The sequence below is a fragment of the Chiloscyllium plagiosum genome, chromosome 30 (genome assembly GCF_004010195.1).
Source record: "Chiloscyllium plagiosum isolate BGI_BamShark_2017 chromosome 30, ASM401019v2, whole genome shotgun sequence".
Taxonomy (NCBI): Eukaryota; Metazoa; Chordata; class Chondrichthyes; order Orectolobiformes; family Hemiscylliidae; genus Chiloscyllium; species Chiloscyllium plagiosum.
The window spans coordinates 23,439,451-23,466,729 of NC_057739.1; the positions used below are offsets into that span (position 1 = coordinate 23,439,451).

The 27,279-nt window shown below is 40.6% G+C and overlaps 1 protein-coding gene across 4 annotated transcripts in view; it reads right to left on the bottom strand.

Annotated features, from left to right (window-relative positions):
• Positions 1 to 1,525: 1,525 nt before the first annotated feature.
• LOC122564813 (prostaglandin G/H synthase 1-like) overlaps positions 1,526 to 27,279 on the bottom strand; it is a 104,607-nt gene continuing 78,853 nt past the window's right edge. For 3 of the 4 annotated variants that reach the window (XM_043720098.1, XM_043720100.1, XM_043720101.1), the window contains 5 exons: positions 26,516 to 26,599; positions 18,183 to 18,429; positions 15,679 to 15,965; positions 14,330 to 14,477; positions 1,526 to 3,204 (listed from right to left, as the gene is read on the bottom strand). In XM_043720098.1, coding sequence (XP_043576033.1) covers positions 2,846 to 3,204; positions 14,330 to 14,477; positions 15,679 to 15,965; positions 18,183 to 18,429; positions 26,516 to 26,599 — 1,125 coding nt within the window. In that variant the 3' untranslated portion in view covers positions 1,526 to 2,845. The remainder of the gene's footprint in view (positions 3,205 to 14,329; positions 14,478 to 15,678; positions 15,966 to 18,182; positions 18,430 to 26,515; positions 26,600 to 27,279) is intronic. The other variant, XM_043720099.1, reaches the window with a different exon arrangement.

The window sequence follows — 27,279 nt, forward strand, 5'->3', positions numbered from 1 at the left end:
TGAACCAAAGAGTTTGTTCCCGTGCTGTATAATTCTTTGACTTTATAACACAGCGAGGCTTGAAAGTGATTTAGTGAAGAGGCATTATAATGTAGATAAGTGTTAAATTGTCCACTTCAGTCAGGAAAACAGAATTGCAGAATATAATTTAAATGGCGATGGATGGGGAAAGATCAAACTGTAGCAGGACATGGAATACTGTGGAGTTTTGGTTTCCTTACCTAAGAAGAGATAAAGTTACCATAGATGAAGTGCAGTGAAGGATCAGCACCACACCCCCGACTCTAATCTCCAGCATCTGCAGTCCTCACTTTCGCCTAGGTTTCTAGGCAGTTAGCCAGTAATAGGCAGTAACAAAATTAATACCAGGAGATTGGTTGATTATCTTTTCACACAAGTTGATTGGCACAAGTGACTTTTGAGGCTGCGTCCTTCACAAATTTAAGAATGAAATAGTTAACAATTCGAGAAGAAAAAGGACAAAGAGTTAGGAAAATGGAACTTAGAGTAAATGACCCAGTTTGAAGGGAGCACTGGCTGAGGAACACTAGGTCAAACTGCCTCTTTTTGTCTTGAATGAATAAGAAGACATCATTTTGAAGTCTTAAATTCTTTTCCAAAGAAAGATCTCAATAAAGAAAGGGGCAGTAACTCAACCAGCAGGATGTTTTTTATATAAAAAAGTAGATTAAGAAAAATAGGGAAGCAGGGCATTCTGGAAATATATTTTTATAATCAACTCAATCTCAAAATTGATTCAGGATGTTTCTCAATGTTGAAGTCATATGTAGTTTACACAAACTTCACTCGCTGTGAGAAAGTACTTGTATAGGAGACATCAGCCTCATGGACGGCTGTGGATTATTGAAGGGGTGGGAGGATACCAGGAACTTGCTTGTCAGGAAGATGTTAAATTACAGTCTGAATCGATAAGAGATAAACCCCTGCAAACGCCCACATAGAGTAAGTCAATCTTTAAAGACAAGGGTCAGTCTGTGAAGACAAGGAGAAAGTGAGGACTGCAGATGCTGGAGATCAGAGCTGAAAATGTGTTGCTGGAAAAGCGCAGCAGGTCAGGCAGCATCCAAGGAGCAGGAGAATCAACGTTTCGGGCGTGAGCCCTTCTTCAGGAATGAGGGCTCATTCCTCATTCCTGAAGAAGGGCTCATGCCCGAAATGTCAATTCTCCTGCTCCTTGGATGCTGCCTGAACTGCTGCGCTTTGCCTGTAAAGACAAGGGACAGGTTAATATTTCAGATGCCATCTGACTTTCTGCACACTGTCAGAATCGTTTGTTTCTATGGGTGCCAACGTCTGTCATGGTAGAAGTTGAACTGGTATACATCTCTGCATGAAACTAAGTTTTAAACCAGCTTTCCCAATGAAAGTAAAAGCTATCAAAAATTGAGAGTAGACAGAAACAAGATTTTTTGAATTCTAAATCCTTGAGCTTTGTCAAAAATAGAAATAAGAGGATTGCAAATTTCTCCATTTTCTTTTTGAAATAATTCCACAGAGGCCGGTATCCTGTCACCAAGTCACCCTTTATTTATACATGGAGAGTCTTTGACACTGATCCAGCTCCCTCAGAGCCCGTTCTCAAGGTGAATAGGACATCTTATACTCCTGTTCTTATCTGTCAGCCAGGGTTCCATGACTGGACCAGATTAACAACTCTAATCAAGGAACTCATTACATGAGGTCCACCTGGATAACTTCATTGCAACCACTATAGTTAGGAATTAACTAAAGGAAGCAGAATTAGTCGTGAATAAAATCTAACCCAGTTTGTTCATATTTTGCGTAATTTGAGCACCCATTGCTTTCAGCTATGAGTAAAACCAGGTGGGGTCTGAGTTTAGGTTAAAAATAACACCTTTATTTCACCATTTAAAACACAACTATAGCCCCATAAATATAGAAACAATAGCTCACTGGGTTTAAATCCTCTCCAAACTTCCCAGGGCACTTGGTCAAGAAAAAGCATCAGCTGTACATCTAACTAATTGAAAATATAATGCAATTTATCTATGGTCCCACATTTCTTTTATTCTCACTGTAGAAACATTTGGATAATATCTTTTCACTTTTTTTTGTCAATAGTATGTTCTTACACTTAAAAACATCATCGATAATCAAAACATTGGCAGGCGCACTAACAAGAGCAGTTTGATTTGATAGGGAAGGAGGGAACGGGGGGGCAGATGTGACTCCTGCAGAACTGGGAGTGCACCAAAGCTGCTTCCCAGCTCTACGGGAGGGTGTCCATTTTCTGAGAAGAACAAAATTAAAAATTATCGAATTATCTGAAGAATTTTGAGAAAGGACAGACCCAATGCCTAACCCACTCATGGTTTTCTCAATGGGATCCTTATCAGCTGCTGTGTCCCTCATTCACATACTTAAGGGACCTAATGTCTGCTTTAGGTTACATCAGCACACGTAAAAGAATTGCGCTCTTATATTTAGCAGTGTGAGCAATACTTGTGCAGAATTAACACTGATCAGCTCATTGTGACATGTAACGGATTTCTATTTAAATTAATACATTAAAAAATTAAACAGAATTCTATTTCAAACAAGCTGTCTGGGAAATAAAAAAAAGTTTTCTGATTTGGATGAAATTTTAGGTGTATTTGTATCAAACTGTCATGTTATGCTTCCTACTGTTGAAGGTTGTCATCATCTTAATACTTATTGCAGAATTCAATACAAAATGGTTATTCACTAAACTATTGTCACATGATCAATGTACTCCTTAAAGCTAGCTGAAATAGTTTAAAACTATTCAGAGCATAATTCCATACAACCCTTATGTGCCAAATACCTCTATTGTCCTCTCAGATTAGAGCTCAGTAGAGGGTTCTTTCTTTCCCCTCTCACTTTCATCATCTATGTTGTGTGGGACATGGAAAGCCACATAGGGACAATTTTTAACATTGTGGCAAACCAGCTTTTTGAGTGTTGCTGTGTTAACTATATCAAAGCCTGTTTTCCCTCCAAATGTGCTTGGTTTCCAATAATCTGGAGAGCAGATTGGGTTTCCCATTAATCCTTTGAGGGAAAAGGGAGCACCCATTTCCACCATACTTTGCCCAAAAATGGCATTTTCATAGGGTGCTTCCAGCAGTAGTGCAGGATAAAATTCCATTGCATCAATGTGTCCATACAATTTCTCCAGTTTAGCCGCTAATTCTGTTTCACCTATAACAAAAGAACACAAATCAGATGAACATTTAGCAAGAAGCCCTTGACACGCTATGAATGAAAACAGGTCTTTGCAAGCTTTCCAGCAAGTTAATTAAGAACTGCTTGCATTTAAACAGCGTCTCAATGATAGAAAAATATCGCAATGTGCCTCACATCAGAGTGTGAGGAATAAAAATAAAAGCTAAGCTGAAGAGGAGAGACAGTGCCGTAGAGAAATACTTGCTGATGGAGGTCATTAATTGGAAAGAGGTAGGAACATTTAACCAACAATTTCCAGAGAATAGATAAAATAAAATTTCTACCTGTCCAGTGATCTTATGTGGGTTCAAATGAATCTTGAATTCGTTAAAATGGCATAAACATAGTACCCATTAGCTACACATCCAATCAGTCTCCTTACTGCTGTCTACAATGTGACTCATCTGAGTGAATACACTGACTCCTGTTGACATCTGATACACACCCTGAATCTCAGTTCACTTGTTACTGAAATAGCTCCACAGAGGCCAGTATCCCACCACTAAGTCACCCTTTATTTACAAATGAAAAGTTCATGACACTGATCCAGCTCCCTCAGAACCAGCTGTCAGAACAAAGGGATGCCTGACACTCCAGTTCTTATCTGTCAGCCAGGGCTCCCTGATTAGACCAGATTAACAGCCCCAATCAGGGAACTCATATTCTATAAGGTCCACCTGGCTGAAATAGTTATAATCACTACAGTTACAACTGTCTAATCAATGAACTAAAGATTGAAGACAAATTAGCTGTGGTTGCCAGAAAATTCTAATGGAAGTAATCTCTGAAATTAAAGTATGTTCATATTTGTTAGCTCAATAACATGGACACAGTATCTTCAGGATGCTTTACTGTGAATTAAAATTAGCATTGCACTTAACCCAATGCTGACTGGTTCTGAATAAACCTCATTATGAAAGGCTGATTGAAATTGGTTATAAATGCTGCAAGTTTAAATGTTTGTCTACCAGTTATTTCAGTAGTTTTCAGGTTTATGCTTAAAAGGAGGTAGCAGGGAGACAGTGAGCAATGGCTTAAGCTAAGAGATATGATAATCAAAACATACTTGTTCCAGTAAACTCCATCTTATTGTTTTCCCCTTTTTAAGCTTCAATTTAAATGAATTTTGGTTGTTTGTGGTCAAAACAGGCTTTTGGAATGTGACCAGTTACCAGACTACTCAAAACCTTTAGTTGGCTAGTGTGAATTTTGATTAAAAAAACACAAAAGAACTGTGGATGCTGGAAATCAGAAATAAGAACAGAAATTGCTGGAAAAGCTCAGCAGGTCTGACAGCATCTAAGGAGAGAAATCAGAGTTCATGTTTCAGGACCTTTCTTCAGAAGAGTTTTTGTGAATTTTGATGCTTTGTTTACGGCAGCAATAACAATCAGCTGAAGATCTTAAGAGCAATGGGAAATAAATCAAGCTGAATAAGTGCTGACATTATGTAAACTGTTTTACTGGTTATTTTTTTTCCCATAAATTCTCTCACAACTTAAGTAGTTTTGCATATTGCAACCAATTTTCCTATCATTCAAATCCTGTCAATTTTCCAACTTGGAGTTATACAAGACTCTACAAGTTTTTTCAGAGTTCTGGGATTTGATATACAGATATTGATTTCAACGCCCACCTCAGCTCATGGTAAGTGTGAACTTGTTTTAATAAAAAAAACAAGAAGCTCACACTGAAAGCAACTAACCACTGAATCTATTTATTATATTATAGATACTGGCTGCAACACTGGTATTATGGGCAGAATCTGACCACTTCAGTGCACGCACCGTGTTTGGGCCAGGATCCCAAATCCTGTGTATAACTTGTGTTTCATTCCTCCCCCTCCTAAATAAAACAACTCACAGCCTGTTATCAGGTTCCCCAACCAGTCAGGAAAGCTGGAGAGGTTTGCACACTGAATGCAGCAACGAAAGATCTCTATTTGATGGAAACCTGGTTGGACACACAATAGAAGTGGCTCCCGGGTATCAAAGGCACTGAGAGTGAGAAAATGGCTGCAGCAATGATGCCTGATGGGGGAAGGCTGCCCCACTATCACAAATTCCTCCCTGGAGATCATGACTGAACCTCAATGGAGAACAGCAGGGGTGCACAGTTACTAGGTAGATGTGGCTTCAAGTTGCTGAGGCAGTGAACAGTAGAAACACAGGATCTCTACAGTGTTGAAGCAGGACATTTGGCCCATCAAGTCCACACCAACCCTTCGAAGACACGCCATCCCTACCCTATCCCTGTATTTCCTATGACTAATCCACCTAGCCTGCACATCCCTGGACACTACGGGCAATTTAGTATGGCCAATCCACTGAACCTGCACATCTTTGGACTGGTGCCAAAGAACAGGACCCACGGCCTGAAAAGGTTTAATGACTTCATGAGGTATTGTATGCTGAGTGTTAAACATGGGGGAATAGCTATATGTTAATACCCAGAGTCCAACATCAGTGATATCAGATGACATGGACTGGGACTGGAGTGAGGACATGTTCTGCTGAAGTTCTGTTTAGTCATGTCACTGTATATGGTGGGAATAGTTCACAAATATTCATCAGTTTGCTATTAGTTCAGTGTCTAGTCCTTGTCCATCTGAAGCTCCCAGAACCTGCTTGTGATATCTATGCGTTGAGTTTCCTAGAACTCTAAACTGGCAGTCATCACTCTCTTACCCCCATACCCTCACATCCAGCACAGCACTCCTGTGACTGATACACATGTTCCTCTCTAGTCTCCTCCTCAACTCTCCATTTCACAGACAGTACTCAAATACATGTTATTGCCCCCTGACTCCCATTCTTTACAAACATCCTCCTAAAGAATCTACCCTCCATTGCCAGCTATCAATTCACCAGACACTCCAAAATATGCAGAGGCCAATCCAGGGCTGAGGCAGAGTAATGGTGCTGAAGATGTACTCATAGCCAGCATCATTAAGGAGCTGGAGGATGATGAACCCCTTCTTCACAGGCTCAGTGAGCCTCTGATCATGTAAACCCCAAGTTAAATAAGTCTTGCAGGCAATGTGGTGAGATGAATGAATCTCAGAGGAATCCACAGCACTTTCACAATATGTTTCACAAAGTTGCTGTTTGTAAAGAGTCCAGTAAAGTATGGCTAAAGGAACTGCTCCTGGCAGAGACTACCTTCCAGGTTTTGCTAGTTTCACTGTTTGTACTCTGCATATCCTGTCAGTTTCAGTAACTAATTCCCATTGTGCGTATGTCTACTCCAACTTGTGACTTGCAAACACAATGTGCAATCTGTATCTTTCACGTAAGCCATTAACAAACATTGTGACTAAGTGAGTTCCCAATCTGATCCTTGTATGAGACCATCAGTCACATTCTGCCAATGAGATGACCTGCCTATTAATCCTGATCTCTGTTTCCTGAACACTCAGACAAATTCCTAAACAGGTTATTATAAAGAGATGCAATCCAACTATTATTCTTTAAGAGTATGAAGGTCCTGTCACCCAGTTAGAGGAAGAATATTATCAAGCTGGAGAAGGTTCTGAAGAGATTCACCAGAATGTTGCAGGGAATGAAAGGTTTGAGTTATAAAGAAAAGCTGGATAGGCTGAGACTTTTTTCACTGGACTGTAGGAGGTTGAGAGTTGACCTGATGGAAGTTTATAAAATAATGAGAGGTACAGAATTAATGATTGTTCTCTTTTCCCCAAGATGGGGAATTTAAAGACTAGGACGCTCATTTTTAAGGTGAGAGTAGAGAGATCTAAAGAAGACACAAGAGGTAAATTTTTTTATACAAGAGGGTGGTTCGTGTGTGGAATGAACTTCCTGAGGAAGTGGTGGATGCGGGTAGAGTTGCAACATTTAAAAAACATTCGGATGAAGATATGAATAGGAACAGTTTGGAGAGATATGGGCCAGGAGCAGGTGGTACTAGTTTAGTTTGGGATTATGTTCGGCATGGACTGGTTGGACTGAAGGGTCTGTTTCCATGCTGTATGACTCTATGACACATATATACATATGTCTTGAACTTTTAATAAAATGACATTCTGCTAAGAATATGACACTGGTTATAACAGCAATAATGTACCTGCAAGGAATGGGGAGCTCAGACAGTCTGGAGAAATTTCAGAAAGAGGTCACATGGCTCAGATTGTGAAAGGGATTATCGAAGTCAGTGAGAGAAAAATTAGACTTGCCTGAAGAGCAATGACCCATTGGCCTCTCTCTCTTTACTTTGAAAATCATCTCACCAACTGGTTGAGCTGAAAACATACTGAAAGTTATGTTTTTCACCCCAGAGGGAATTCCTGAAGAAGATTCTCTTGCAATTTGTCCCACAGTCTGAGGCAAAGGGAATTCAGTCAACTGTAACTGCTTCAGGAAGACAGCCCATTGACAGTGGCTTGTGTGTGTGCACAATGTATTTGGCATCAGGACACCATCTGGGCAATTTGTGACATATTGGCTTTTTTCATGAATTTAACTATTATTTGGCCAAAAGTATTCTAAAGTTAACCCGCTGCTGCAGAGTTTTCATTTTCTTTTGTTCCTCCCTCAGACTTGTGTGTTTGTCTGTGTGCAGGTGTTAGTTTAAAAAAAGTTGATTCAAAATATTTGCATAAACCAAACTTTTTCCCAATAATCTTTGCATCAAAATCCATAAACTGGACTACCCTGGCAGACTATTTGTTTCAGATGTTCCTGAATGCATTTCTTTCTTTGTCAACTCTATTTTTTTTCTCTCTGCTTGTTCAGTCTCTTCCCACTTACTTTCATGATTCATCTAAAGCCTTTTGCTAGTTCTTCAATTTCCAGTTTCCTGGTCCCAATCACCTCTTCCTCAACACGGGTGTGCAATCCCTCTCCACCATCCATGCTCCATCTGGATGGTCTGAACCTTTCCACATCTACTTCAAAGGGAGGCCTGAACAGTCTCCATCCACCAGCAGCCCACTTCACCTCGCTTTGAACAATTTCTCCTTAAATTGACTCACTTGCTCCAGGTCAAGGGTGTGGCTTTGGGTATCTCCATCTGTCCCAAATAGGCTTGCCTCTTTGTGTAGTACTTGGAACATTCCTTGTTCCAGTCTTACTGTGACCCCCTCTCACAACATTTTCTCCAGTACATCAATTATGTTATTGGGCCTGCTTCCTGCTCTTGTCGAGAATTTGAAAAATTAATTATTTTGCTTCCAATTTCATTTTTTTTTTGCCTAACTCAGTCCATCACTGATTCTTCCCTCCCTTTCCATGACTTCATTGTTTCTATTTCTGAGGATAGACTTTCCACCAATATCTGTTACAAACCCATCAAATCCCTCAGTTACCTTGACTAAACTTCCTCAGACTTGCTTTCTAAAAGGAGTCCATTCCAATTCATTTCCTTACTCCAAGCTCCTAAACACACCTTCCAGGTAAAGCAGTGGTTTACTTGTATCTCCTTCATCCTAGTCTACTGCATTCACTGCTCACAATGTGGTCTCCTTTACAACACAGAACAAATGCAGATTGGCTTTCTGTTTTCAGAACACTCCACTCTCTCTGTAAGAATGACACTGACCTTTCACTCGCTTGCCATTTCAATACAACATCTTGTTCCCATCCTAACATTTCTCTCCTGGGCCTGCTGCAGTATTCCAGCGCAGCTCAATGCAACAGCAGGAACAACACCTTATTTCCTACGTATGCATTTTCAAATCTTCAGGACTCAACACTGACCACAACTTCAGAGCATGAACGGTGTCTGCATTTTGATTAACATCCCCCCTTCTATTGGCTCCTCCCCCACACCTACCAACACATGTCTTGTTTTCAATGGGTTTTGCTCTCAGCAGAACTGATCTATTTTCTAGCATCGATAACAACCATCTATTTTGCATCTCAACATTTCCTTTATTACTGTTTTGCGTTCCCTTTGCCTTTTACATTGGACACACTCATCATCTATTCCATTCAATATCCTTCCCACTTCGTCGAAGGAAGGATTCCATCATTTCCCAGTCTCCTTCTGTTCTGAAGAAGAACCAATGGACTTAAAATGAAAGGGTTCAGAAAAGATTTATAAGGATGTTGCCAGGGTTGGAGGATTTGAGCTATAGGGAGAGGCTGAACAGGCTGGGGCTGTTTTCCCTGGAGCTTTGGAGGTTGAGGGGAGACCTTATAGAGGTTTACAAAATATTGAGGGGCATGGATAGGGTAAATAGACAAAATCTTTTCCCTGGGGTCAGGGAGTCCAGAACTAGAGGGTATAGGTTTAGGGTGAGAAAAAAAGGTATAAAAGAGACCTAAGGGTCAACTTTTTCACACAGAGGGCAGTACAGGTATGGAATGAGCTGCCAGAGGAAGTGGTGGAGGCTGGTACAATTGCAACATTTAAGAGGCATTGGATGGGTATATGATTGGGAAGGGTTTGGAGGGATATGGGCCGGGTGCTGGCAGGTGGGACTAGATCGAGTTGGGATATCTGGTTGGCACGGGTTGGACTGAAGGGTCTGTTTCCATGCTGTACATCTCTATGATTCTATAACTGTTACTATTTTAACATATGCTGCCAGACCGAATAAGTTTCTCCAGCCTTTTGTATGGGCTAATAGGTATAAGTCATGGGTGGTACTGTGACTCAATGATTAGTAATCCTGCTTCACAGTGCGAGGGACCTGGGTTAAATTCCAGCCTTGGGCAACTGTCTGTGTGGTGTTTGCACATTCTCCCTGTGTTCGTGTGAATTTTCACCAGGTGCTCTGGTTTCCTCCCACAGTCCAAAGATGTGCAAGTTAGGTGGATTGGCCATGCTAAATATATGTATAAAGCAAGGGGTCGAGATCAGATGGGCTTCGGAAGGTTGATGTGGACTCAATTTTATTTGTTCTTTCCACACTGGAGGGATTCTTTGATTTCGTGGTTTTATTTCAGATATCCTGCTTCTGTGCTATTTTGCTTAAACTGTCTTTGCATCTTTGAATGAGTAAACTTATTTTTGGCGATAAATTTGTTATTTGTTGTTGAGTAAAGAAATCTCTAATTGACCACGTCATCAGCATGGTTAGATTTGCAATATGCTGTGACAAGTGAAGGACTGGGACTAGCAAACAAAACTGTGCACTCTCCAACCTCAAACTTAATAAGGTCAATAAGTTGCCTTCAATTTCATGAGCTTCAATGTAAGCGAGCAATCACTTTTCAGGAACTTTATCTACAAACTTTATCTACAAATTAACTTGAAAACCAATCACAAACATTTTGCAGTCCACCAATTTAATCATTTCAATATTAAAAAAGAAATTTATGTCCAGTATGACCAGCATTTGCAAATTTATGTTGGCTGTCTGAAGTGCAGAAAACACGTTCTTAATTACAACCAGAGTAAATTCCTGACAACAATTGAAGTCTTTTAATTTAGGTCAGATAAAACAAAATACTGAGGGTGCTGAAGATCTGAAATAAATAGAGAATGCTGGAGAAACTCAGCAGGTCCAGCAGTGCAAGACCACAAGACCACAAGAAATAGGAAGAGGAGTAGGCCATTCGATGTCTTGAGCCTGGTCTGCCATTCAATAGGATCATGGCTGATCTGATATTCCTCATGGCCACCTTCCTGCATTTTCTCCATAACTCCCCCACTGATTAAGAACCAACTATCTCAGCCTTAAAAATATACAATGTCTTTGCTTCCCCCCGCCCCACCCCCAACAGCTCTCTGTGACAAGGCGTTCGAAGATCACAACGCTCAGAGAAGAAATTCCTCTTCATCCAAAATTAAATTGGCGCCCCTGTATTCTGAGACTACACCCTCTGGTCCTAGACTACGCAATGACGGGAAAGATCCACTCAGCATTAATCCTGTCAAGTCCTTTAAGATCCGATATGCTTCAATGAGATCACTTCTCATTCTCTCAAATTCCAATGTGTTGAGTTCCAACCTGTTTAATCTGTGTTCATAAGACTATCTCCCCATAGTGGGGAGCATCCTAGTGAACCTTCTCTGAACCACCTCCAATGAATTAATATCTTTTCTTAAATAGGGGGCCCAAAACTGCTCACAGTATTCCAGATGTGGTCTCACCAGCACCTTGTACAAATGCTCTAAGGAATTCCCTGCTCTTACACTCTAACCCCCTTGAAATAAGAGTCAATATTCCATTCACCTTCCTGATTACCTGATCACATGTGTGTTTTCTGTGTTTCGTGCACAAGTACCCTCAAGTGTCTTTGTGTCACAGCTTTCTGCAGTGTTGCTCCATTTAAATAATATTATTTCGTTCTCCCTTCCAAAACAAACGACTTCACAGTTTTCCACATTAGAGTCTATTTACAAACCTTTTGACGAGTTAGTTAATTTATCAAATTGTTTTGTTCCCTCTTGCAGCCTGCCTTTCCATCTATTTTTGTGTGGTCTGCAAATTTGGTTGTGAAGAGAGAGAAGCAGAGTTAAAGTTTTGAGTCCCTTAGATGCCCCTTCAGCACTTTGTTTCTATTTAATTACAGTAGATATTGGTTCGGTGTATAGGGGACGCTAGCAAACTGTCTCATGACATATTGAGCTCTAGATCTCAGCTGAGGAGCTTACCAAAGAGAGACGTGGAGAAAGAAATCTTTCAGGTTGGACACCCTTCCAAGAGTTTCAGCACAACCTGTTATATGTCTATTGGTCTCGAGCATTAACTTAGGAGGATATTGCAGCAGTACTGGAACAGCAGTACCAAAGAACAGGGAAGTATTCTAAAATTGTGGGTGACAAAACATGAAGTAAAAATCACTGAACCATCCAGTAAGGAAGAATAGTCAATTCTGAGTTAAAAATAAATAAAATACTGCAGATGCACAAAAAAAACAAATAGCAATTCTAAAGTTTATGTGATTTGGAGATGCCGGTGTTGGATTGTGATGTACAAAGTTAAAAATCACACAACACCACAGTTTATACTCCAACAGGTTTACTTGGAAGCACTAGCTTTCAGTCACAACCACCTGATGAAGGAGCAGCGCTCTGAAAGCTTGTGCTTCCAAATAAGCCTGTTGGACTATAACCTCGTGTTGTGAAAAGTTTATGTGACATGTTTGTGGAAATACTTTCAAAAAGGGATTGATTATGCAAGAAATGCCTCTTGTATTACAATGTCTGATGACGCTCATAGTCATAGAGATGTACAGCATGGAAACAGACCCTTCGGTCCAACCCGTCCATGCCGACCTGATACCCCAACCCAATCTAATCCCACCTGCCAGCACCAGGCCCATATCCCTCCAAATCCTTCCTATTCATATACCCATCCAACCTACCACTCTCTGTGTGAAAAAGTTGCCCCTTAGGTCTCTTTTATATCTTTCCCCTCTTACCCTAAACCTATGCCCTCTAGTTCTGGAATCCCTGATAACAGGGAAAGGACTTTGCCTATTTACCCTATCCATGGCCCTCAATTTTGTAAACTCTATAAGGTCACCCCTCAGCCTCCTGACGCTCCAGGGAAAACAGCCCCCCAACATGATAACATTTTGTTCAGCATAGAAGTACTGGGACATTGTTACTTATTCTCCCTCAGATTGTGCTAAGACATGTCCAAACCTTTTAGTCACCTCATATTTTCTTCCTTGGTTTACAGTTGGGTTATTAGTAAAGCTTCAGAGATAGTTACTGAAGTTTTCTTCCAATTATGGCTCAAAAACAGATATACAATTAAGAAAGCAGCAAGCTACTATAAGTCCTCATTCTACAGATTGAAGTCGAAACACCATTTAATAAGAAATGTTGGGGTACAATGAGACACTGATATTTAAGAGCTAAAAACGAAATTAGTTTTCCAAGATTTAAAAGTTTACTTATGGCAAATTAGGAAGTAAAGGTTTGAATGAAGCTCTGCAGGACTTAACCACCATTTAAAATTTTATCAATGGACTCAAAAGCAGCTAGATGTTAGATTAGAGGAGATTGTTGGAGATGCTTTGGAATTGGAGATTGGTGTTGGGAAGTGGGGCAGGGGGTCTATAGAAGAGATCATGGCATGATCATGGGGTAAATGGGATTGCAGTAAGTTGTGAGGTGTTGTTATTGAAGTATGAGGTAGGAGGTTGGGAGATCTCATGGAAGATTCAGTGGTTAGTTTGTTGGGATTAACCACATTTTTTTTTTTGCGTGTCTATTTAGATCATTCAGTTCATGTATTTGAGAATTGGAGGTGAGTTTTCATAGTGTTTAGATCTTATTACTGGCTGGATACAATTCTACTTTGACACTTATGTTTATTGGCCTGCAGGTAGTGTAGCTGCCCTTCTTGCCTACAGATCACTGAGAACCTTGACTGACTTTAAATATAAAGAGAAACTGTTAAAATGGAGGCATTCTGCCTTCTGAATACATTTCAGTTCCCATCCCACTGCCTGCGAGTGATGAATCTAATCCATCATCCGAGCCCCAATCCTGATTCATCTCCACTGAACCTACACTTTGTTGGATTAGCAGCTGATATGAAATTATTTAACCTTTCCATCTGATCCAAACTCACCCAACTTTGGACAATAACGTAACGTTACTTTTGTTTCTCAGCCAAATCTCCCCAAATTATGGGCTAGACTTTGAGGACAGGTCCTTAAGAGTCATAAATGACTGTTGTCATGGCTGCAATCTGGCTGACAAGGCTGGAGAACCAATTGAAAGGACAATGTTCATGTCAGGCTGAAGTGGTTATATGCTGCTGAGGTAGGCCGGAGATCTTGAGGACACTTCAGTATGGAGAGACGTTTTGTTGCCTATGTAGAAATCAAACCACTGAAGACTACTCCAAGCTAGTTGGGCCATCAGGGTGTTATTTATGGATGTGATTACAGCCTTTCATGCATGCTGCCTGAAATTGAGGCGTGGCTTCTTGCTAGTGGTCACCATGACTGAGGTGGCAGTCTTCACACGCAATGTGTAGGGACCATTCTGGAGTCTCAAACATTCCTAAGGGGAATTTTCATTGGAAATGGACATTGGTTGCCCATTTCCACTAAGCAGACAGCTAGCCCATACATCTCTGTTACCTTAACCCCCACTATCTCACCCCCACATCCACATCCATTGGACTGGAAAAGTCATTTTGAATTCTGCAAATTGTTCTTTAGATCCTTACCAGTTAACTCCTGGAAAGATTTATAGGGCGTCAGACCGAACTGCTTCCGATACTGATTAAATGGTTGAAATCTTAACTGTCTCCCATATTCAATGAGATTGATTGCCACATGTAGAATATTTTTGTTGATATTTTTCCCTCCACCGATCTGTAACAATAATAATATTACCCTTTTTTAAATAGATCCACACTTGTTTTTGATGTTATTTAAGATTCTTTACTTTTAAAACAAAACTTTTGTACATTGACAATTGTGTTATGAGCATAAAAATGTTAGAAACAAGAGCAGGAGGAGGCCATTTAGCCCTTTGACTTAAGAAAGCACATGATGCACAGACATTTCAAAAATACATTTTTTTTTGCGTGTCTATTTAGATCATTCAGTTCATGTATTTCAGAATTGGAGGTCAGTTTTCATAGTGTTTAGATCTTATTACTGGCTGGATACAATTCTACTTTGATAAGTAATTATTTGTTTCATCACCTATTTTCTAAAATTTTATTTTGCTTACAGAAGCACAGACACCTTGTTCCAACCAGGAAGGAAGAAATTAAAACTTGGAATAAGCCACTTGTACAAATGGCCTATCAGGTCTTCAAATGAAACCACGCTGTTGGGGAAACAAAGAGGCATATTTCACTTGCAACCACATTGTGGATTAAATGAAGGAATAGAAGAAGGTGGGCGAGTAATTGGAACGAGACACACTGAGTGCTCTTTGGAGTTGGTGAGCCTGTGTTCTAAATACAACCATTTTGCAGGTCAACTGAACAACTTCATCGGAAAATCATAGAATTATAGAGTCCCTACAATGTGAAAAGAGGCCAATATACATGACGTTTCTGTCAAACTCTTCAGGGATAAACTGCTGACAGTTCTTCAGTTGCTCTGTAGTAATTGTAAAACCTAACCTAACCTTGCTGAATGCATGCTCTGGATAGAAATATTGAGTGTCCTGTCAGGGATGTGTTTAGAACTTTGTGGCTTTATAACAACACTGTGCATGGATCTTGGGAACAAACTGCTGCATTGTTATAAAGTCATTCATTAGTAATCTTGACAAGGTTAGAGGATTACAATCTTTATGTTTAATTTCTACTTATTTGCCCACAAGTATGAATAATATAGAAATAGTATTGAAGGAGATATGCTGAGTTCTATCTGTATAATGCATTCCATCTTTCGCCATTAAATTGGGAATTATGGACAATATAATTAATAATGTGTTAACCTCAATGCTAGTTAACTTGACTCATCTGCATAATTAACCTAAGTATATAACCAGTTCAGTAAATCCACATGCCAAGTGTCTTATTGTTCAATCACTTTTGATAAAAGACATTTTTACCCGTCCTGCTCTCTGTTTTGCAAATGATTCTACTAAAGCTTCCACTCCAAACTTCATCAGGATGTCCACATTGAAAATAAAGTTGTCATAGGCAAACTCTTGGCCTTTCACAATGAAGCAGTCAGGCATTAATGGATGCCAGTGGTAGAGATGGTTGAACTCAACTGCAATCCGATTTCTGTATTGAAAGTGCTCACTGAACAGAAGTTCCGGGTTAAAAGTCATCTTAAAGTAATAACCACTCAGGTGTTGCACATAGTCCTCAATAACTATCTTGATAGTTTCCCCTGCGAGGTAGAGAGACAAAGAATCATAAAAACACAAAATCATACTTTTACTTTGTCATGTTCCAGGTACTTCACCTTGTAAAATTTCATTGTTGTTAATGATCAAATACAATTTAATAGACTTGAGCGTCACTGTTCTTCCAATTTGACATGATGTTGCTTTTGGGTTTCACTTTTGGTGTCAAATAGAATTGGTATAAATGGAATAGAAAACAAAATAAGTCAGTCAGAACACTAGCTGCCTATCAGAATTTTAGCAAGATCAGGGAAATTCTCATTGCCTTTTTTACAGCTGTGACATTTTCTATCTCTGTAGTTTCCTCTGGCCTTGAAACCTCCGCCATTTCTCTGATCCAAGGCCCCACATGAATATCACCATCCTTCATTCACCAGCAACTCCTCCCCTCCCTCACCCGTTGAGGCCATCCATCCTAAAGTTCCCTTATTTAGTTTGGTGTTCATTTTTTTGATTATACCCCAGTGAAACACTTGAGGATGTTTTCCTATGTTGAAGGTGCTATGTAAATACAAGTTGCTATTACTGTTGCAACAATGTTCTTATCTCTATTGCCATACTTATTTAATTAATCTAGGCACTTATTATTCATCTGTCTTCATTCAAAGAACAACTCCGCCCTTGGGCCCTCCAAGTCTGTGCTGACACATTTTGCCTCTCCAAAACTGTCTTCACTTGCATGATCCGTATCCCTGTATAGCTTTCCTATCCATGTATTCATTCAGGTGCTTCTTGAATGCTGTTATCATGTCTGCTTCCATCACTTCCTCTGCCAGCACGTTCCAGGCACTCACCACCCTTTGTGTGAAAAGCTTGCCTCGCATATCTCTTCTAAACTCCGCCCCCCTCCTCCCCCACTTTGAACTGGTGTTCCCCTGTAATTGACTCCTCCACCCTGGGAAAAAGCCTCATACTTTTCACTCCATCCATGCCATTCACAATCTTATAAACTTCTAACAGGTCCCCCTCAACCTCCTGCTTCCAGTGAAAACAAACCCAGTCTATTCAACCTTTCTTCATAGCTAAAACTCCCCATACCAGGCAACACCCTAGTAAACCTTTGCTGTACCCTCTCCAAAGCATCTACATCATGTTTTAATTTTTTTCATCAAAAGGTAACTGGACTATGATCCATGCTTGAATTGAAACTTTAAGTAATGCTCTTAGGAGAACGTTACATTTATTACAGCACAACATATTTGAAAAAAATTATACATTTTGTCAAAGCTATTTGAATTCACAAGAGAATAAAGATACTAAAGGGAAAACAATATTTATTCCATATAAGAGAAAAAGTGCCCTTCGGTTGACAAGTGGCCTCTGATTGGTAGAGGTGCTACAATGGAAAAGAACTAGTTGATGCCAATTAACTGTCATGCTTTTGTTTAAATTTTAAATCAGATAGGTTGACACTGCTTGTCAAACCACAGAGTGAATCACGGAGTGGCTGTTACCTATTGTATTGAATTGCAACAGGTACATTTGTGTACATGTTCCTTCAGTCTGCAAAATAAGGCCCTGTGCAATTGTCAGTCATCAACACTCAATACTCTCCTCTCAAAATGTTGTTTTCCTTTCATTTTTTGTGAATGATTTTGATTGAAGTGTATAAGATCCCGAATGGTCTTGACAAGGTGGATGTGGAAATGATGTTCCCTCTTGCGAGTCAGTCCAGAACGAGGGGGCACTCTGTTTAATATTAGGGGTCACCCAACCAGACGGAGAAGAAGAGAATTTTCTTTTCCTCTCAGAGCATTCTGTGATGTTTAAACTCTGCATCAAATGGTGGTGAAGATGGGTTTATTGAATATGTTTAAGACAGAATCTATGGATTCTTGTTCAGCAAAGGAATATTAGCAACAGATGGGAATGTGCAATTTGAAACGCAAAGAGATCAGTCATGATCTTATTGAATGGCAGAAAGGAGCCAATTGATCTATTTCTGCAATTATTTTGTATGTTCCTATTTTCATATGAGCACAAGATGAAAAGCTTCAAAAATATATTATTTTTCTCAGCAATACTCAAGTTTTGTACTATCAAACAATGAGAAGTACAATATGTTGGTCCACTGTACCATTTCATTTCCTGCAACCTAATAATAATATAATGATTGGCCAACATTAGTGAGAGAAAATGGTAAAGGAAACACATGTCAAAAGGAAGAAAGGAAACCTTTAAAAAAGGATGATGACCAATACCTATGAGTATGAGCCTGGTCGTTTGGAAAAGCTGCTCGTCATTCCAAGTTGGATGCTCGTGTTTCAGGATATCGCAGACTCGGTTGTGTTCTCGAAGCCAGATGGTGGCATACATCATCAGTCCAGGTAACAAGCCAAATAAGTCATTGCCAATGGCAAGGCGTTTCTCCACTGGTAAAACATCTGGATATTTCATCCGGATGGGTACATCCTTCATGGATGGAGGCAAGACCTCTCCATTCACTACCTTAATGCAAATCAAATAATTAACCATTTCTCCTTTTATTCCTTTACTTAAATGACTTCAGCTGCATTTACATGGCTATATGCACAATTGAATAAAAATGAAATAAAAATACAATTTTCAAAATACATATTTCCTGATGGGTGCTGATGGCAAAGCGTGACAATGAAATGGTCTGAAGCATAATTTGGAGCATGAGTTTAACACATGTCTTTGACAGGAACAAGAGTTTTCTGTCATATTTTCCTGTATTTATTGGAACTATTTGGTAAAGTGCAACATTTGTAACAGTATCCACAAGATAAAAGTGGTATTGTTCGATTGCACAGGTTATGCTGGTTCAAATGCTGCTGATATTTATTGGAATGCAATGCGATATCAGTCTGAGAAGCATATGTTTCAGTTTTGACAAACTATAACATTTTTATTTGGATTGTACATGTTGTAAGTGAAATAACTCCACAGAGGTCCATATCCTGTCATCAAGTTACCCTTTATTTACATATGAACAGTCCTTGACTTTAGTAACACCTCATTCACAGTCAGGTATCCCTGACACTCTCTTTTTATCTGTCAGTCAGCGCTCCCTGACTGGACCAGATTAATAGCACCAATCAGGGAATTCATATTCTATGATGACAAGGTCTTTTCCCTTGAGTGGGGGCGTCTAAACCTAGAGCGCATAGGTTTAAGGTGAGAAGGGAAAGATTTAAAAGGGACCTAAGGGACAACTTTTTCCACAGAGAAGGTGGTGCATGTGTGGAATGAGCTGCCAGAGGAAATGGTGGAGGCTGATACAATGACAGCATTTAAAATGTATCTGGTTGGGTATATGAACAGGAAAGGGTTAGAGGGAGATGGGCCAAATGCTGGCATATGGGACGAGATTAATTTAGGATACTTGGTTGGCATGGATGAGTTGGACCAAAGGGTCTGTTTCTGTGCTGTACATCTCTATGTCCCGCTGGCTGACCACATCACATTCACTACAGTAAGTCCATGAACCTTTCTGAGTGTGAAATTCTGAGTCCCTTTGGTTGATGGTGTGTGAGCCATAACAGCTAGTTGTGCATCACTTCCATTCCAGGCACAATGGTGAGTCTTATGCCAGCTTTCAACGGGCTCAGTGAAAATGTGCAATATCATTTAAATCGTTCATTTTAATACCTACAAGCCCCTTGATTCAATTATCTGAACACATACATCTATCCTTTTCTGAACAAACAATTGTTCTTCTTATTTATTCATTTATAGCATGTGGAAGTTGCTGGCTAGGCTAACATTTGGTACAAATCTTTAAACGTCCTGAAGAAGTTGGTGGTGAGCTGCCCTTTTGAACTGCTGCAGACGATGTGGTGTGTCACCACCTGCAGTGCTAATAGGAAGGGAACCTCAGAATTTTATCACAGTGAATATGTTTACAAGTCAGAATGTTGTGCGGCTTAGAAGGGAGCTGGTGACAGTGTTTCCATGCATTTGCTGCTCTTGCCACTCAAGATGGTAGCGGCCATAGGTTTAGAAAGTCTGAGGATCCTGGGTGAATTTTTTAGATTAGATTAGATTCCCTACAGTGTGGAAACAGGCCCTTCGACCCCACAACTCCACACCAACCCTCCAAAGAGTAACCCAACCAGACCCATTTCCCTCTGACTAATCCACCTAATACTATGGGCAATTCAGCATGGCCAATTCACCTGACCTGCACATCTTTGGACTGTGGGAGGCAACCGGAGCACCCAGAGGAAACTCGCACAGACACGGGGAGAATGTGTAAACTCCACACAGACAGTTGCCCAAGGCTGGGATTGAACCTGGGACCCTCGTGCTGTGAGGCAGCAGTGCTAAGCACTGAGCCACCGTGCTGCGCAAAATTGCAGCCTTGCAACTTATAGATGGTACACATTGCTACCAGTGGGTGTCAGTGGAGGAGAGAATGAATATTTAAGGTGGTGAATGGGTGCCAATCATGTTGCTTTGTTCTAGCGTCACTGATTCATTGGTGGACTGAGGAGATAATATTAAGGGTTGATTCAATTTTTAAAATTACATCAAAAATTGAATGACAACAAAATGAAATGCACTGTATTTTGAATACTCCAGACTCTGATGGCAATAGCAAGTAAACTGGTTTTCTTACGGGATACTGTTTTCAAGGAAAATGATAGAAAAATGTGGAACGATTTGCAGCACCATGAGCCCCTTCAACCCATCCTATCCATTCTGGCTTAAAAGCAGCTATCCACCTTCCTAGTTGGTGACCCCTGGCACTGTAGGATATCATGCCTCAGGCACATCTCAAAGTGTGTTTATAAATACACTGAGAATTTCTGCCTCTATTATCCATTTAAACAATGATCTGTGCTATGCTAATGCGTGTTATAAATAGATCCAATAGACCCAAATACAGAATTTATTTATGTTTCCAACAATGCTTTGATCAGCACCTGAATTCAACAAAGTTGCCCTCCTCTTTTACAGCCATGCACATCTGATTAGACTAGATTAGATTCCCTACAGTGTGGAAACAGGCCCTTCAGCCCAACCTGTCCGCACCGACCCTCCGAGGAGTAACCCACCCAGACCCATTTCCCTCTGAATGATGCACCTAACTCTATGGGCAATTTAGCATGGCCAATTCACATGGCCTGCACATCTTTGGACTGTGGGAGGAAACCAGAGCACCCAGAGGACACCCACACAGACACAGGGAGGATGTGCAAACTCCACACAGACAGTCGCCCGAGACTGAAATTGAACCTGGGACCTTGGTGCTGTGAGGCAGCAGTGCTAACCACTGAACCACTGCACCACCCCATTCAACAGAAATCAGTAACTACATGCGGCAGCTATTGACAACACTATTTCAACCACATTCATTAATTTGCAAAAGCTTAATGAAGGAAATGGTTTTGGACTATCACCACCGCAGTGAAAGGAGTCCAACAAACAGGAGTTACAGGTGATGGTTATTGCAGTGGAAAAGACGGAAGAAAGAGTGACCATAAAATATGGAAGCAGAGATAGGTCTTTCAGCCCATTGGTCAACCCTACCTTTCAATGAGACAGTGGCTGATAATCCTCAACTCTACCCCAGAGCATAAGGGGCCATGTGCTCCTCCTCAATGTGACAGGCTCATTCACTTGAGCATGTTGGAGAAGCCATGCACCACAAAAGTCAGGCTTCAGCAGCGACTGAGGCCTACAACTTAGATCACTAAGATCTGCAGGGACACAACAATGCCCCCTCAGTGGGCTGATTAGCATATGCCATAAAGGCCACAATAGCACCACAGTCAACAGCTCAGAGGGCACTTTGTTCAGCTTGTGATGAAAACTGGTTTATTTTCTGCACACTATGTGCTCATGGAGTGCAGGTGTTGAATTTCCTGTTGCTGCTGATAAAACCGCATTCTCCGAAATCCCTTGGTAAAAGGCCAAACACACCTACAATCTCACTAGCAGTGTCTTCATTCAAGAGGAAAACAAAGGAGAAAGTACTCCTTTGTTAAAAAAAAACCTGGCATGTCTGTGTGTTTGCCAGTAATGGTGATTAACATCATTGTCGAGAAAGGAAGCAGACTTTTTAGCATTAAACAGCAACAGAGGGTTACCACTGTTACTTAGTAGGACAATCCTAGCTATTTCGTTAATCCACCTCAATCGCAAAGGCATTGTTTATAGAAGCAATACACGCTGAATACTGCTGCTTCCTCTGAGAGTTGGAGCATTCTTGAAGCATAGAATTGGGAAACTAAATACAGATTGTGTAACTCAGTCATGGGTTCAGCTGGTTAGCTATCTGTAGTTCACTACATTAACTCTCCTGCCCAATTCCATGTGAATCTCTTTATCACTGCCTTTGCAGTAAGTTTCAAGAAGAAACGTGGCCAACTGTTGACTATGAAATAGTGCCAGAAGAATTGATTTGACTTAATATTGGTGGCTTGTCATATCTGATTTTCAGGCTAATTTTAATGATGGAGACCAGAATTGACATGGAAAACAGTTGGGAGTTTCAATACTATGTAAGAGCCTGCTAACATGACTCAATTTAAACCCCACGGTATCATTTTGGTCTGCTTGTGGAATCATACAATGGCCAAAGTACAGAAGGAGGCCATTTGACTCATTAAATCTGTGTTGGCTCTCTAAGAGTGTGTTAGTCAGTCCCACTCTTTCCTCTGATTTCTCCCCTTCAGGAGAAAGTGAGGTCTGCAGATGCTGGAGATCAGAGATGGAAATGTGTTGCTGGAAAAGCGCAGCAGGTCAGGCAGCATCAAATTCAGCACCGCCTTCCTAACCTGCAATCTTCTTCCCGACCTCTCCGCCCCCACCCCAGTCTGACCTATCACCCTCACCTTGACCTCTTTCCACCTATCACATTTCCGACGCCCCGCCCCCAAGTCCCTCCTCCCTATCTTTTACCTACAGAAGGAGGCCATTTGACTAATTAAATTTGTGTTGGCTCTCTAAGAGTGTGTTAGTCAGTCCCACTCTTTCCTCTGATTTCTCCCCTTCAGGGTCTTATCTGATTTCCTTTTTACAAACTGCAACTGAATCCATAGCCACGATACTCTCAGGTGGTGTATTCCATGAGATGCTAATCAATTGCTACCTACTAATATTTTTGATCACCATTTCATAGCCTTTGATTATTCTTGTCAATTACTTTTCATCAGTGTCTTCAGATTTTCAACCCACCTGCCAATGTGAATTGTTTCTCTCTGCCAAGACCTCTTATCATTTTGAACACTTCTATCAAATCTCCTCTCAGTATTATCTAAGAAAACATCCAATTCTTCAATTTAGCCACATAACTGAAGCTCCTTTTCCCTGGAAACAGTCTACTAAACATTTTAAAGCCTTCATATCTTCCTTCCTAAAGTGCAGTGCTCAGAATTGTACACAATACTCCAGATGAGACAGAACAGTGCTTTAAAAAAGCCCATCCGAATTTCCCTCCTATTAAAGTCATACTTCTACTGTAAAATCTAGATTCCACTTCTTAAACATTTTTTCCAACATACCTACCAACTTCAGTTACTTGTACGCATGCATCTACAGGTCTCTCTGTTTCTGCACCCACTACAGAATTACTGGATCAATTTAGTTTAATTTACATGGCCTTTAGTTCAATGACTTACAGAGTTACAGAGTAATACAACACAGAGACAACTCATCCGTGCCAAACAGACATCCCAACCCAATTTAGTCCCACTTGCCAGCATTTGGCCTATATCTCTCTAATCCTTTCCCGTTCATATACCCAATCAGATGTCTTTTAAATGGTGTAATTGTACCTGCCTCCACCACTTCCTCTGGCAGCTCATTCCATACATGCACCACCCTCTTCGTGAAACAGTTACCCTTCAGGTTCTTTTGAAATCTTTCCCCTTTCACCTTAAACCTATGCCCTCTAGTTTTGGACTCCCCTACCAGAGTTCAGAAAAAGACATTGGTTATACACACTATCCATGCCCCTCATGATTTTATAAACCTCTATAAGGTCACGCCTCAGCCTCCAACGTTCCAGGGAAAATAGCTCCAGCCTCTCCCTATAATTCAAACCCTCCAGTCCTGGCAACATCCTTGTAAATCTTTTCTGCACCTTCTCAAGTTTAACAACATTGTTCCTACAGAGGATGGCGAGAATTGTACACAGTGTCCTCACCAATGTCAGGTACAGCCGCAACACAATGTCCCAACTCCTAAACTCAATGCTCTGACCAATGAAGGCAAGTGTGCCAAATGCCTTCTTCACCACCCTATCGAGCTGCAACTCCACTTTCAAGGAACTATACATCTGCACTCCTAGGCCTCTGTATTCAGCAACACTCCCCAGGACCCTACCATTAACTGCATAAGTGCTGCCCTGATTTGCCTTCCCAAAATGCCAACACCTCAGACTTAGCTAAATTAAACTCTGTCTGTCACTCCTTGGCCCATTGGCCCATCTGATCAAGGTCCCATTGTTTTCTGAGATAAATTTCTTCACTGTCCACTATAGCTTCACTTATCGTGCCACCTGCAAACGTACTAACCATTCCTCTTATATTCACCTGCAAATCATTTATATACATGACGAAAAGCAGCGGAACCAGCACTGATCCCTGTAGCGCACTGCTGGCCATAGGGCTCCAGTGAGAAAAGCAATCCTCTACCACCATCCTCTGTCTGCTACCTTGACTGGAGGCTTGTGACCAGCGGTGTACCACAGGGATTGGTGCCACATCCACTTTTGTTTGTCATTTATATAAATGAGTTAGATGAGAATATAAAAGGCATGGTTAGTAAGTTTGTGGATGGCACCAAGATTGGCAGAATAGTGGACAGGAAGAAGGTTATCTAAACTACAAAGAGATCTTGATCAATTGGGTCCATGGGCTGAAGACTGGCAGGTGGAGTTTAATTTGGATAAATGCGAGATATTGCATTTTGGTAAAACAAGCAAGGGCAGGACTTATATAATTAAAAACAGGGCTTTGGTAGTGTTGCAGAACAGAGAGACCTTGGAGTTCAGGTACACAATTTGCATCACATATAGAGATGGTGGTTAAGAAGGCATTTATTGCACTTGCCTTCATTGGTCAGACCTTTGAGTGTAGGCATCAGAATGTTATGTTGAGGTTGTACAGGATGTTGGTGAGGCATCTTCTGGAGTACTGTGTCCAATTCTGGGTCATCCTCTTATAGGAAGGATATTATCAAGCTCAACAGGGTTCAGAAGAGATTTACAAGAAGAGAAATATACAACTCATTGTTAGCCACTAACAGTTCCCATTAGCACACATTCATTCTCCTTGGCTGAGCATTATCCACCCCTTTGTCTGTCCAACTGTTCTTTTCTCTCTTTGGGCTGTATGTCCACTATCGTTTACTCCCTAACTCCACCCTACCTTCTGCATTAAAACCAACGTTTTCCTTGCTACTATCAGTTCTGAAGAAGAGTCACCGGACCTGAAACGTTAACTCTGTTTTCTCGTTACAGATGCTGCCAGAGGTGCTGAGCTTTTCCAGCAATTTCTGTTTTTGTTGCCTTCAGCAAATTTGTGCTGGCTTTCCTTATTTAATTTTCACTTGTCCATGTGGCTGTTAATATTATCACTGCTTATGATTTCCCAATGCTTCCTCGCCATCTCGGTTAAACTGACTAGCATGTAGTTGCTGCATTTACCTTTACCTCACTTTTGAATGAAAACATAATATTAGCAATTCTTCAGTCAATGCACCAATCCCTTATCTAAGAAGGTCTGTGAAGATTATCAGTAAAAACACTGCAATTTCTTCAGATGCATTCCATCTGATCCTGGTAACTTTACATTCATCTAGTCTTTCTAAAACCTCCTCTTTATTAATTTTTAGTAAATCATCTATCTCTTTTCTCACTGTGGCCTGGCAGCATCTTCTTCCTTGCCAAAAACAGATGTAAAGTACTAATTTAGTACTTCTGTCAGCTAGGCTCTTTGGCTCTACACGGAAGTCAATTATCAGTTGTAACTGCTGGTCCTTTAACCTGTTCAGAGATCACTGCTGTTTAAAGGTCAGGAGGCAGTTCTTCCACTATAAGTACAATACAAAACACTTTAACAAAATGTGCCTTTTTCAGCAACAGCTTGCTCTCTATAAGCATCAGATCTTCATGCACCTATGTCCTAACTTGCATTATGCTGCTGACCTATCAACCCTTTACTTTCTGGCCTACACTGGCTGTCAGTCAGAAAGTTAGTGTCTTTGTTTGCCACTGTTTTCATGGCCTCAGTCCTCCCTACTTCCATAATCTCCTCCAAAATGCTTCAAGATAGGGTGGCATGGTGGTTCAATGGCTAGCACTGTTGCCTCACAGCACCAGGGCTGTGGATTCAAATCCATCTTCAGGTTACTGTCTGGGGGGAGTTTGCACATTCTCCCTGTGTCAGCACAGGTTTCCTCTGGGTGCTCTGGTTTCCTCCCAAAGCCAAAGATATGCAGATGAGTTGGATTTGCCATGGGAAATGTAGGGTTACAGGGATGGGGTGGGATGCATTTATTCTTTAATAATAGTTCCAAAGGTCAGAATTTTGATTTTTTTTTAATCAGTTTTATCAATTACCTGATATTTGAGTTTTCCATCTTTGAAAAGCCTCAGTTGATGTTGACGTTCTAGAGAGTCTCCATAAATATGACTCAAATCCACCTGGGAAATATTAAAGCAGTTAAACTTTAGGCAAGTGCTTTTCAACCAATAGCATTCAAACATGCATAACAAGCTAAGTTTCATAAGCAAATGTTTTTATTTTGAAACTTGTTTTGCTCCCAAACATTCTGCACAATCTTACCACAAATTACTGTTTTGAACGGCAATTAACAGTTATAGTTTACCAAGATTATCTACCAAAACAATGTCTAATTACATAATTATGAAGAAGGGAAAATTATTCATGTCATTTAACTTTTCTCAGCATTGTTCTGACAAGATATGATTTTGCATACTGAAACAAACAACAGTCTCCTTAAATGTGAAATAGCATCTTGGACATGTTACAGATGCATAGGACTTTGTTACCATCATATGACTCATATTACAGTTATATAGGATTTTGTTCGACCACATTTGGAATACTGCACACAGTTCTGGTCGCCACATTACCAAAGTGACATGGATGCTTTGGAGAGGGTGCAGAGGAGGTTCACCAGGATGTTGCTTGGTATGGAGGGTGCTAGCTATGAGGAGAGGTTGAATAGATTAGGATTATTTTTATTGGAAAGATGGAGGTTGAGGGGGGGACTTGATTGAAGCCTACAAAATCATGAGAGGTGTAGACAGGGTGGATAGCAAGAAACTTTTATCCAGAGAGGAGGACTCAATTACTAGGA